Raw genomic sequence first — 14,161 nt, forward strand, 5'->3', positions numbered from 1 at the left:
CAAAAAGGGTTATGATATTTGCTTCAAGTTTCCCTCTGGGATTTGAACAACTCAGCTTTTATCATAGGCTGTGTCATAATATCTTTCTGCCACACTTTACTGTCGTCAGGATTCCTTCTCCTCCTTTTCCCTTAATGTGGCATAAGAAACCCACAGGCTCAGCTTATATCTTTTTATATGAACGAATAAAAAAATCATAGATGAGCAGAGAATGCTTGGTTCATCAACAAGTCTCACTCTCAGTGAAATGTTGATGCAACATTTGGCCATCGTAAATGTTTAAAGTTTTTCTATCATGACAGGTTTACATGTTTTTTGATGATAAATATATGGCAAAGTACGATTAATATTTACAGGAAATACATGCTGTACACAAGACTTTTAACAATATTTAGATATTACTGAATTATTAGCCAATATCCCACATCATAATTTATATCATATAGAACCATTCATGCAGCCAAATTCACAGGGATCAGCAATGAGATATAACACTTAAAAATGCTGACCTGACACTAATGGTACTGCACATCAATAGGAGTGCACAGCCTACATTTTTAACTTGAACGGTGGTCTGCTCACTGTTATAAATTTCAAAGATGGGAAATGTCGCCAACAATCAAAGGCCATGAAACAGGTACCTTGATGCATGTATCTGAATGGATTTTGCTTCCCCTTTTCTTGTTGCTTTTTAGAGTTTCAGCAACATGCTTTTGTGCTACACTGTACCATAGGCACAGGATAAGTCAACAAAGGGCAGATCCTGTCTTCAGGACTTTCTGAAAACCAGACATTGACCTACTGGCAACACCTCCAGAAAACGAGCCTAGGACAAGACAGTGAATCTCACATGGAGCCTGGCAGGTACTGCCTAGGGCAGCAGGGCCAACACACTATGCACTGCTTCATTTGGCATGTTCTACACAACAGCAGAGTACTGCAGCTCAATCTGGCTCAGGAATACCACACAAACATGGTAGATATCCACCTCCAGGAAGTCATGAGGTTTATTTCTGAAATGTTGAGACCAACACAACTTGAGTGGCTTCCTGTGCTAGCACACATTGAACCTCCTGATATTTGCAGAGAAAATATCCTCCTCAAAGAACACCACTGGCTGACAGTTAACAAAGCACTCCCATTGACACAGGACCTCAAAAACACACACACCTGTCCGAAATCCCAAAGTCCCTATTGGAATGCACTCCACACCCTACAAACTAACGACAGCCCCAGCTCTCGATGGCACACCTCCTGGTGATTGCAAACATCACCAACTGCAACCTGGTAACTGATCCCAGAGGTGAAGGCCCAGATTTCAACTTTCCACAGAAACTCTGAACAATCCTCAACCGCTTGAGGATGGGCCAGGAAAGATGTGACAATTTGCTCCACAAGTGGAACATGAGGAATAGCTTTAATTGTGACTGTGGCCATCCAAGTCAGACCATTGCCCATCACTGAACTTTTGCCCCGAGAGATCCATTCCTGGTGGCATCCCAACTGTTCACACTGTGTCAGCTGAAACTGTTGAATGGATTGCTGCCTTGACGTCTAACTATAACTGCTTCCCTAGCCATATGAATAAAAAAAGATTTTTAGATGGAACAATGTACAATGGTGGCTATTAGTAACACAAGTAAAATTTAATCAGAGGTAATAAGGATAATTATTCTAAATAATTGAGGTTTCTCAATACATAGATATTGAACAGAAAACTAATACATTGCAGCACCTGTGTTTTTTAACTTGTCCGGTGTTTCACTTTGAAATTCCTTGCCCTACCTTTAGGGGGTGCTGTAGCCTTGTCAATGATTTTAAAAATCTCCCCCTGCAATTAAGTGCCATGACTAAAAATGTGTTTGAAAAATGACAGTAAAATATTATAATTTAACTATGCCATGATATTTACACTAGAGTCACATTAATAAAAAACCGCATGCAGTCCAAAATTCAAACATCCTGGTAAACATAAAATCAACCAGAAAAGAACACGATTCTAATCTTTTTCTTCTGCTTTCTTTCTCTCACCCATGACCCACCAACTAATGTCACATCACATGCTGAAATCCATTGATCTGTTGTTAATGTAGGTACAGCATGCTGCTTATTTTAAGCTCATCCCAACAACAGGCCATGAATCTCTGTGTAAACATTTCACCTCAGCAAAAATGTAACTGCTCAAAAGTTGCTTCTCGAATCATTTCATTTGTTAACAATTAGCTTTATTCTGCTACCTCCTACTTGCCTGAATTTCTGACTTTGGAATAGGATAGAATAAAAAAAGGGGACAGCAACATATAATGATGGATATGCTTTTATCACAATGGTAGTATAAAATGAGAGAAGATATTGATCTTAAGCCGTGGAAGCTGAGTGCATCTTGCATTTCCTCTCCACAGTCTCTGTGCATCTGTAAGTAAATGGTAGTTGGTGCAAATAAATGCTCAGTAAAACTGAGTCCCAGAGTTGGCTCACTGTGAGTGATTTATATGTTACTATCCTTGAGGCATGATATCACCTTTACGATGTTTTCAAGGACAAAACAGGAACATTTATGATATCAACAATTCAAGATAGATTTTGCAGCATTGTTATCAAACCAGCTTGCATTATCCTGTTCATCTGGAGCTCAAATTATATTAATTGGTATTACACCTGTACAATTTATGCAATATTTGTCTTCCCATACTTCCAGCTAATTTACCACATCAACAGAACAGATTAAAAGGCACTAATTTCATTGTTTGGGAAAATGGGAACTACACATATCTGGGCAGAATTTTACCCAGCGGGTTTGAAGGCCAGGGATGGGGGCTGATAAAACGCAGTGCCTAACCGCCTGTCCCTGACCTCCCTCCCATTTTATGGGGGGCAGTGGAGGTGTCGGACAGCCCATCTCATTGGGCCTATTGAAGGCCTTAAGTGGTCAATTAATAGCTATTCAAGTGCTTCATCCCACTTCGCCACTATTTTACCTGCAGCAACCTCTCAAACCCGGCCATTCAACCCCCCACCGCCCTCACTCCCCTTGCTGCCGATTACCGTGTCTTACCTTCAACCTGATCTCCATTAGCTCCTCTTCTTTGGGGACTGGCTCTAGTCTCAGCAGTGGCCACTGCTCGAACCTGGCACTGCTGGGACTACAGAGCTGTCGCCATTTGATTGGCCGGCAGCTCTCAGGCAGGATTTCCTTCCCAAATGAGGACAGAAGTCTCACCCTTAGCCAATTTACACCCTGCCAAAAGTTAAATGGCTGTGGTGCAGCTGGTATCGATGGGGATGCATTCCCCTCCCCTATCCCTTTCCAATCATCACCAGATCCTTTCCCCATGCAGAGATTAAAATCGGCAGGGCCTCCTTGTTCCCAACCTTGAAATTCTTAATCTGGTACAGGGCACCCCGCACCTTTATAATCTCCCCTTCTGTGAAAACCAAGGCCTCTGTGTCCACTTCAGCTACTAGGCTCTTTCCACTTGGCAAGTTGGCGACTAGTAATCCAGGACACAGGTTTTAATCCCACCATGGTAGATGGTAGAATTTATATTCAATAAAAATCCGGAATTAAAAGTCTAATGATGACCACCATTTTTGATTTTCATAAAAACCCATCCGGTTCACTAATACCCTTTAAGGAAGGAAATCTGCTGTCCTTACCTGGTCTGGCCTACATGTAGCTCCAGACCCACAGCAATGTGGTTGACCCTTAAATGCCCTCTGAAATGGCCTAGCATGCCATTCAGTTGTATAAAACTGCTACAAAGTCTCAATAAAGCAATGAAACCGGATGGACCACCCGGCATCAACCTAGTTAACGGAAACAACAATGGCAAACTCAACCCTGTCAACCCTGCAAAATCCTCTTTACTAACAGCTGGGGGCTAGTGCCAAAATTGGGAGAGCTGTCTCACAGACTAGTCAAGCAACAGCCTGATATAGTCATCCTCATGGAATCATATCTTACAGACACCGCCATCATCTTCCCTGCAGAGATGGCGGCACAGTAGTATACAGTCGGGAGGGAGGCCTGGGAGTCCTCAACATTGATTCCAGACCCCATGAAGTCTCATGGCATTAGGTCAAACATGGGCAAGGAAACCTCCTGCTGGTTACCACATATCGCCCTCCCTCAGCTGATAAATCAGTGCTCCTCCATGTTGAACACCGCTTGGAGGAAGCACTGAGGGCGGCAAGAGTGCAGAATGTACTCTGGGTGGGGGAATCCCACATCAAAGACCAAGAGTGGCTCAGTAGCATCACTACTGACCGAGCTGGCCAAGTCCTAAAGGACATAGCTGCTAGACTGGGTCTGTGGCAGGTGTTGAGAGAACCAACAAGAGGGAAAAGCATACTTAACCTCATCCTCACCAATCTGCCTGCTGCAGATGCATCTCTCCATGACAGTATCAATAGAAATGGCCACAGTCGTTGTGGAGACGAAGTCCTGCCTTCACAATGAGGATACCCCCTGTCGTGTTCTGTGGCACTACCACCGTGCTAAATGTTTAGATTTGAACAGATCTAGCAACTCAAGACTGAGCATCCATGAAGCACTGTGGGCCATGAACAGCAGCAGAATTGTACTCGAACACAATCTGTGACCTCATAGCTTTGCATATCCCCCACTCTACCATTACCATCAAGCCAGGGGATCCACCCTGGTTCAATGAAGAGAGCAGGAAGGCATGCCAGGAGCAGCACCAAGCATACCTAAATATGAGGTGTCAACCTGGTGAAGCTATAACACAGGATTACTTGTGTGTCAAACAGCATAAGCAGCAAGCGATAGACAGAGCTAAGTGATCCCACAACCAACAAATCGGTCTAAGCTCTGCAGTCCTGACATATCCAGTTGTGAATGGTGGTGGACAATTAAACAACTCATTGGAGGGGGAGGGTCCACAAATATCGCCACCCTCAATGATGGAGGAGCCCAGCACGTCAGTGCAAAAGATCAGGCTGAAGCATTTGCTACAATTTTCAGCCAGAAGTGCTGAGTGGATGATCTCGGCCTCCTCCAGAGGGCCCCAGCATCACAGATGCCAGTCTTCAGCCAATTCGATTCACTCTTTATGATATCAGAAATAGCTGAAGACACTGGATACTGCAAAGGCTATGGGCCTTGACAATATTCCAGTAATAGTAATGAAGACTTGTGTTCCAGAACTTGCCACGGCCCTAGTCAAGATGTTCCAGTACAGCTACAACACTGGCATCTAATCGGCTATGTGGAAAATTACCCAGGTATCTACTGTACAAAAAGTAGGACAAATCCAACCAGGCCAATGACCACTCCATCAGTCCACTCTCGATCATCAGTAAAGTAATGGAAGAGGTCATCAACAGTGCTATCAAGTGGCACTTGTTTAGCAATAACCTGCTCACTGACGCCAAGTTTGGGTTCCGCCAGGGCCACTCAGCTCCTGACCTCATTACAACCTTGGTTCAAACATGGACAAAAGAGCTGAACTCCCGAGGTGAGGTGAGAGTGACTACCCTCGACACCAAGGCTGCATTTGACAGAGTGTGGCATCAAGGAGCCTTAGCAAAACTGTAGTCAATGGGAATCAGCAGGAAAACTCTCCATTGATTGAAGTCATACCTAGCACAATGGAAGGTGGTTGTGGTTGTTGGAGGTCAGTCGTCTCAGCTCCAGGACATCAATGCAGGAGTTCCTCAGGATAGTGTCCTCAGCCATACCATCTTCATGTGCTTCACCAATGACCTTCCTTCCATCATAAGGTCAGAAGTGGGGATGTTTGCTGATGATTGCACAATGTTCAGCACCATTTGCGACTCCTCAGACATTGAAGCTGTCCATGTCCAAATGCAGCAAGACCTGGACAATATCCAGGCTTAGGCTGACAAGTAATATTTGTGCCACACAAGTGCCAGGCAATGACCATCTCCCAACAAGAGATAATCTAACCATCACCCCTTGACATTCAAAGGCATTACCATCACTGAATCCCCCACTATCAACATCCTGGGGGTTATCATTGACCAGAAACTGAACTGGACTAGCCATGTAAATACTGTGGACACAAGAGCAGTTCAGAGACTGGGGATCCTGTGACTAGTAACTCACCTCCTGACTCCCCAAAGCCTGTCCACAATCTACAAGGCGCAAACCAGGGGTGTGATGGAATACCCCCCACTTTCCTGAATGAGTGTAGCTCCAACAACACTCAAGAAGCTTGACACCATCCAGGACAATGCAGCCCACTTGATTGGCACCATATCCACAAACATTCACTCCCTCCACCACTGACGCACAGTAGCAGCAGTGTGCACCATCTGCAAGATGCACTGCAGGAATTCACCAAGACTTCTTAGACAGCTCCTTAGGCAGCACCTTCCAAACCCATGACCACTACCACCTAGAAGGACAAGGGCAGCAGAGAGATAGGAACACCACCATCTGGAGGTTCCCCTCCAAGTCACTCACCATTCTGACTTGGAAATATATCGCTGTTCCTTCACAGTCAAGCTGGGTCAAAATCCTGGAACTCCCTTCCTAACAGCACTGTGGGCGTACCTACACCGCATGGACTGTGGCGGTTCAAGAAGGCAGCTTCTCAAGGGAAACAAAGATGGGCAATAAATGCTGGCCCAGCCAGCAAAGCCCACACCCCGTGAATGAATGAAAAAAATAGCTTGCCACAGGGCAATGCTTTCACTGCTTCTCTGATGAAGTAGAGGCACCAAAGACAGGTCTCCTCAGAATTCCTTTGAGTCGCTCAAATTAATTCTCAAGCTGTGTTATTTACTTCCCTCCCTATTGTCTTGTTTCCTCCTTCCCAGACAACCAGAATATCCACATAATGCAACCTCAGCATATTTGCTCAGTGCATGAAGATTATGATTAAATGAGCAGTGAAAGTCATCAGGGATGAGCAAGATAAAAATATTTACATTTCTTTAAAGATACACTTGTAATGTACAGTTTCATGGTCAGAAGGCCTGCCTCAGTTCTCATGATATCGGCCGAGCTCTCCACATTGTTCTTATCCCCTTAACCTTTCATCCTTCGCCACCCCATCCCTCCTAGCTTGCACCCATTACCCTCCATGCCCCCTCATGCCCCAATTCTCCTTCCATGCCCCTCATATTCCCCATGCCCCCTCCACATTCCCTCACACCCCCATAGCCCCGTGTATCTTAGATAGCCGGTCACCCAGCATCCATTATGGACAGACCACAGGAGTCATGTAATAGCAGTAGAAAGCCTATGAAATTGACTTGAAAAAAAAACCATCTAAAAATCTAATAAAGCTGTCAATAAAACATATAACCATTCATACTACACAGAAAAATACTCCAGTCTCATTGAAAAAAAGTTAAATCCCCTTAAGTGATCATTAAATTGTGAAAAGAAACAAACAATCATCTATTCAGAACTCACATCAAAGACAGATAATCCTATTACATCCTCTTATCAAAGCTATCAGCCCCCAGGACAACTGTATAAACAATACCATGCTGTGCTCAGACCATTAACAGTCTTTGATACTCAGCCAAGCATTCATAATGGTCCCACCTCTGTCATTTAACACTTATCTGTTGGAATGTTCCCAACTCTTCACCAGGCTTCCCCAAAAGTTTCCAAACTTTCTTACTTAGTGGGTTTTCCAAAGGCTTCCAAAACCCGCCTGAACCAACAAAAATACTATGTAACAGTAAATATAAATTTCCCCTAGGCCTGTCAATGATGACCCCAATGTTACAGGCGGTGAATGCGGAATCGTAACCCAAACCTTTTCCCGCTTATGGCAAGTGTGTGTGGGGCTCCTTTTGGGGGAAAATTTGAATTTATGGTCCCACAGCCTCAATTTTGCCAACTCCTGCACATATTCCTGACTTTTATGGGATACCAAAATCAGGCCCATTAAGTTTAAATGTACACATAGTTTCATAATCAGAATAAATTAAAATAGATCATGTCACATTAAAATTTTAACTAAGCATGCCAGCTAAAGAGCAGGTGAGAAAACCTAGCCAACTTCCTAATTCTGGTTACATTTTTGGGTTCAGGTGCCTCATAGCCTTTCCATCACAATTGAAGCACTTTATCCAATTTCTTCAGAGTCTGACTCTGCAAATGAATTTCATGAGGTCAATGTTCACACTGATAACCGAGTAACCAACTTAAGGCACATGAAACTTACCTTCATTCCCACAGAAGATGTCAATTGCTAACTTTATTTTATGGTTTTAATTTAAAATGTTTAGGAAAGTGTACTCTTTACTAATATTTAAATCAGGACCTCAGCTGTTACACCATCACATCTATTCACATCCATGCATCACAAGAGAAGTGGTCAAGGCTGCTGGAAATGTGCAAACTCAGTTAGTAAAGCTCCAACACAGCAGCTCTGTCAAAATCCAGGAGCAGTTGCAATCATTTCCATTGTTACTTTCTCTAAGCAACAGACGTTTTGCACAATTTTAATTTAAAGTTTATTGTAGATGGACATTAGCAATTCTACCACAGAATACACCATCATAGTTACAGTGTTTGTTTAAAAGAAAATACAGAAAATAATCTATATTGCTTGGTCTTTGGCAGTTCATGATCCAATTTTTTTCATTAATGCTGTTTGCCATCTGACAAGCTGAATCTGCTTCATTGCTGAGTGTTAAGTTATTATTTCAAAAGTGAATGACAGTTATTAAGAAAACTGCAAATGATGTATTAAAGCAGTTTACTCATATTTTTCTTGTCTGGATTTTTTCACTTACATTTTAGGTCTTTTTTGTTTAGAAAGGTGAGGCATATCAATGTTGGAGAGTGCAATATTTTCCATTTGTTTCCTTGTTCACTGTCAGGATTAGCCAGATTCCAAAGTAAACCATTTTACTATAACTGACCCCAACTTTTCCCTTATCTGATTTTCTAAGCTAAGGAGCGCTAATTAGTATTTGAAGAGAGATCCCCTAGAAGAACATGTGCTTTGGGCCAGTGTTGCGCATTACTACCATGGCTAGAACACTAATTAAGCAATGCCACTGCATTAAGAGATGCAATTTTGATTTACACAATGTTGCTGAATTGTGTGATGTGTGCATGATATAAAAACTAGTACATAAACTGGTACACGTTATATTATGACCTTCAGCACATTCCCAGAGGTCTAAAGTGATTTCAGTTAGGATTTTAATAAAACTAACAAAAATGATTCTTCACCGCAAGAACACAATACTGTGGATGCTGGGAATCTGAAAGAAAAACATAAAATGCTGGAAATACTCAGGTCTGGCAGCGTCTGTGGAGAGGGAAACAGAGTTAATGTTTCAGACTGATGACTTTTCATCAGAACTGATAGTAGCAAAAATGCTACTTCTATTCTTATAGCCTCAGTTTATGAATATAGACTCTTGTGCATCCCCAATTTAAAAACGTTAAGCTTATTTTTGACGTGCGTCTTTTGCAGACATTTCAAAATCTGTACAAACATGAAGTGCAGTCTTTCAAGAAATCATTGGCTGCCGAGGCTTTAAACTCTGCAATTGCCTTCCTAAACCTCTCTGACTCCCTTCCCTCCTTCATGGTGCTACTTAAAAGCGACCTCTTTGACCAAGTTTTTAGTCATCTGCCCTAATATCTCCTTATCTGGCTCAGTGTCAAATTTTGTTTGGTAACTCCTTGTGAAGCCCCTTGGGATGTTTTGCTACCTTGACAGCGCTCTATGAAGTTGTTATTGTTGAATTTAAATTCAATTCTTAGCAAGAGGAAAGGAACAATATTTATAGTCGAGAAGCAATTTGACTAAATGTGAAAACTTTAAAAATAAAATAAATCTGTACAAACATGAAGTGCAGTCTTTCAAGAAATCATTGGCTGCCGAGGCTTTAAACTCTGCAATTGCCTTCCTAAACCTCTCTGACTCCCTTCCCTCCTTCATGGTGCTACTTAAAAGCGACCTCTTTGACCAAGTTTTTAGTCATCTGCCCTAATATCTCCTTATCTGGCTCAGTGTCAAATTTTGTTTGGTAACTCCTTGTGAAGCCCCTTGGGATGTTTTGCTACCTTGACAGCGCTCTATGAAGTTGTTATTGTTGAATTTAAATTCAATTCTTAGCAAGAGGAAAGGAACAATATTTATAGTCGAGAAGCAATTTGACTAAATGTGAAAACTTTAAAAATAAACCTTTAGGGCAGCGTACACACTACTTGTTGCAGTCAGTTGGCCAAACATAACTATTTTGCAAAGTCAAGTTTATTTTTGACGTGCGTCCTTTGAAAACATTTCAAAATCTGTACAAACATGAAGTGCAGTCTTTCAAGAAATCAAAATATTAGTCTGTGCCCGATTTTTTTCAAGGATAAGCAAAACTTAAATTGCCTCCGCTTTTCTAATAGGGACAGTGACAGTGATAGGGACTTGTTCATGGATATCATGTGTAGAAAGAAACACCTCACTGGTTTTAGTGCAGTTGGATTGCCAGATCCACAAACCCAGGGTTTTCTTTGGTTTTGCACTGGGTTATGACACATTTGGATTTGTTTCTCTTTGTAGGCAAGGGATCTTCACCTGAAGTTTCGCTGAAGAAAAAGCATATTGCGCACGCGGCTATTTAATAAGACAACATTCATTAACGAATAGTCAGGTAAAGTATTGACTTTACAACAGAAAGATGGGAAACTTCAGCAAAAAGCTCTTGCCTCTCCTGAACGAAACCAGCTTCACTCCTACCTAGATGAAGTATGTCCCACTATTTTATTCTATCATCTTATGTCTCTCTCTACTTTGCACATATCTTGTGCAATGTACTAGATAACCCTTTAAACCTGCTTTCACCTCCATGCTCCGCTATCTGGGCGGCGCTGCAATGCTTTATCCCGATTGGCTATGTGAAGCAAAATCAAGCTGCCCCCTCAAAGCAGAGCTGCGCACGCGTCTGCTTGACTCAATGAGTTTTTTTTTCCCCCACTTTAATCGCGCAGCTGACGAATGTAGAGGTTATTTCAGGAGGTTTAGGTAAGGAGCGCCACAATCTCTTGAGACGGGAGCTCTTTTTTGCATTCATTGAAGCGTTTTTATTTTAATGATATGCTCGAAATCTGCATTGCATTCAATTAGGGAGAGAGAATTTGAAGAGAAGCGCGTGAGGATAAAGTCCGCGGAAGAATATTCTTTGGAGGTGGAGAGTGCTTGCTTGCGGGGAGTTTTGCTGAGTGGGAAGCTGCTGACTCGGACACGGGAAGCCGGGCTTTGCCGAAAGAACGCGGCGTGATCCCCGGGACATTCCAGCGAGAGGCGCGAGCCCCCCGGGCTGCCAGCCCCGCCAGCCGCACAGCAGCAACAGGAGCAGGGGGAGAATGGAGAACTCCTGGCTCCTCCTGACTCTAACATTCTGCACACTGGCAAACGGAGAGCTGGTAAGTCGGTGCAGTGTTAAAAGCCGTTTAAGTCTCATTTGCTCCAAGGTAAACCCCCAAGTGTGAAGCGTGGGAGATTTACAGGATCCGATCAGTCTAACCTGTGATACGCTTTCCCTCGTTCAGAAGCACATCTAACTTGTGATGCTTCCACGCATTTTGCCTTGTTTTTTTGATTTTTCTTTTCAGGTGTTTCGATTCTTGGGTTTAAAAGTTTTGAGTGGTCACTTGCAGAGAATAAACCTTCATCTAGTATGTAAAAAAAAAACATTTATCGAATTGAACATCAGCTAAACCATATAGTTTCTGCGCCTGGGTTGTGCTTTACTTCTACTTTATTCTCAGATTGTATAGGGATTGATTAGTAAATCTTTCTCCCTGAGTTTCCGATTGGTTGTAGCAAGGCTGGGTGAATTGAAACCAAACACAGGGATCGGGATTAATAACTGTGGCGTGTCTTAGAAAGCGCCCTGGAAAAATGCACTTCACTCATGCGGGAATGTTACATTCTTTAATCCCCCCGGTAGAGTGGAGGGCAAAAAGTAGTTTGGCCTGAGGCTGTGGAAAGGAGATTGCAGTAAATTAATCCCCCTCGTTGCCGTGTGAAAGGATCAAGGCACAAGCCAACCTGTTGAGAGGAACGAGCCGTATAATAAGCTCCGGAAGCAAGGAGAGCTGGAAAAGGACAAGTTAGGCATTAAAGTTCCTGTGCGTGTGAAAGTGCAGGTGGGATATTTTGTTGGAATAACATGCAAATCCCTTTAGATGGCGTGTGAGATTTTCTAGCGGCTAGTTTTATATAACATGCAGGATCACTGGAATGTACAACACCACAAATGTTAACTTACTGCAATCTAGTTGTTGCGTCAATTTTTTTTTTGCGTGATGTAGGATTTGTGCAGTTATGCGTTTGGCTTTATTTTTGTAAAATAAGGAACTTAAGGAAAATTGACATTACAGGAATTCCCCAAAATGCCTGTTAGGTAAATGGAATAAATACAATTAATGCAGATCGAAATTTAAGCCCTGAAAGTATTTCTGTTCTGGAAGGAGTATCAGCTACACTGGGAAGATAAAATATTTTCAATGATGTTTGTGTACATGCACAATTTTTTTTTGATCCCTGTGATTAAGAAAACTATTCGTAGTTTACTAAAAAATAAACCGTGTGAACTAACGGCCAGTCTGCAGGCTCTTACATGTAATTTGTGCAGCTGGCTGCTCCAGGAACTACTTAATTCCAAAATTATCTTGAAATAAACTCATTGCACCTTTTTATATAAATCATCCCAATTTGCTCATTACACACAATTGACTTCCATTAATTTTTTTTATCTGTAACCTAAGAATAATAACTGTGCCTATCTATTGCAGCATTATTATCCATCCAGTTTTATATAACCTACTAGAGAAAATATGGAGTATTTCTTTAAAAATCTTTTATAAAACTTAAGAAATATGAGCAAGAGTAGGCTATTTGGACCCATGAGCTATTTTGCCACTCCCTGTAACTAAAATGTTTGTATCCCTAGTAATTTTTCATCTCAAAGCTACATGACGGATTTTTAAAACTTATGACTTTTACTTGCAACAAAATTCCTGTAAAATATTCTAGAAATTAATGGAGTACAGTATGAAATCTAACCCATGTTTGCAAATAGCTATTTTCTTTAACATCTATTTGTCTTAATTTCTTTACTTTAGCAAGAAATTTAAATTAAACTTTCCACCCCCAGGAAATTTACTGTCTCATTTCATGGTATTTTTGAGATAAATATTCTCAAGGTAGAAGTACAAAAATAGTTTAAAGCTGTACTTGCTTGCCTTCTTTGCTTCAAATGAAGTAAATATATCTATGTTCTGACTTGTAAATATAATTCCCAGTGGAGCACTGCAGTAGATTTGATATAAAACAGCAAAAAACAACTGTAAATGAAATTCTAATTAATGTAAGTAACCAGTGACAGTGTCAAATTACACGTCAGATAGAATATGTATTGAGTACTGTTAGCACTCCTATCTTACATAATTCTAATATAACACTGTTTTTGCTGCATCTTTTGGCAGAATCTTTAATAGAATTGCATAAAATGTCTTGCTGCTATACAGGCTGGTCGGGGCTAGTTTCCTGCATCATGCCCTGTGTGTGTTTTTATTACTGTGACGGCTTTGGTGGACATTTTACATATGGTGTTATTACTTCAGCTGAGTCAATAATTCAACTTAGTTTCTGGAGGAGAAACACAATTTGTTTAATTACATCATGGAAGGGGAAAGGCTGTCTCATAGCAGGCATGCCCCTTTATTCAAGACCCCTTACCTTGAAGACCTACACTAAGCTGTTGATGAGTAAGCTTGGTATCAGCCATTGGAGTTGACCATCTAGACTATCAAGGTGAAAACAGCTGTCCAACCTATAGTTGATTTGGAAATTCTGAGATTTGAGATGATAACTGCTGGAATACGTTATCTGGAAACCAGATATCAAAATAGCAGGCATATATCCAGGTCTTTATGCCAACTATCATTGGGTTACAAAAAGACAAACAATTGTTGTTGAAGCTCTGCATTGAGAACTGTGGAACTACCATTTGATCGGATGTGGTGTGTGGGATCAGGAGAACAGTGCCAGTGGACACATGAGCAACCCAGATACATGTGCCACTTGTTAAGAGCTCTTCATGTCTACATGTTGAAGGCTCAAATCTACACTTGCTGGTTGTCTGGCCAACTAGTGTCTGTTGGTAAGTGAGCACCTTGGGGCCTAGGCAGCTTCAA

The 14,161-nt window shown here is 41.7% G+C and overlaps 1 protein-coding gene across 1 annotated transcript in view; it reads left to right on the plus strand.

Annotated features, from left to right (window-relative positions):
- Window positions 1–10,889: 10,889 nt before the first annotated feature.
- The window catches only part of sdc2 (syndecan 2), a 116,246-nt gene continuing 112,974 nt past the window's right edge, over window positions 10,890–14,161 (plus strand). Inside the window, exons 1-2 of the mRNA XM_078540820.1 lie at window positions 10,890–10,982; window positions 11,085–11,383. Of these exons, the coding sequence (XP_078396946.1) occupies window positions 11,324–11,383 (60 nt within the window). The 5' untranslated portion in view covers window positions 10,890–10,982; window positions 11,085–11,323. The remainder of the gene's footprint in view (window positions 10,983–11,084; window positions 11,384–14,161) is intronic.

The sequence above is a fragment of the Cetorhinus maximus genome, chromosome 4 (assembly GCF_964194155.1).
Source record: "Cetorhinus maximus chromosome 4, sCetMax3.hap1.1, whole genome shotgun sequence".
In the NCBI taxonomy this organism is placed as follows: domain Eukaryota; kingdom Metazoa; phylum Chordata; class Chondrichthyes; order Lamniformes; family Cetorhinidae; genus Cetorhinus; species Cetorhinus maximus.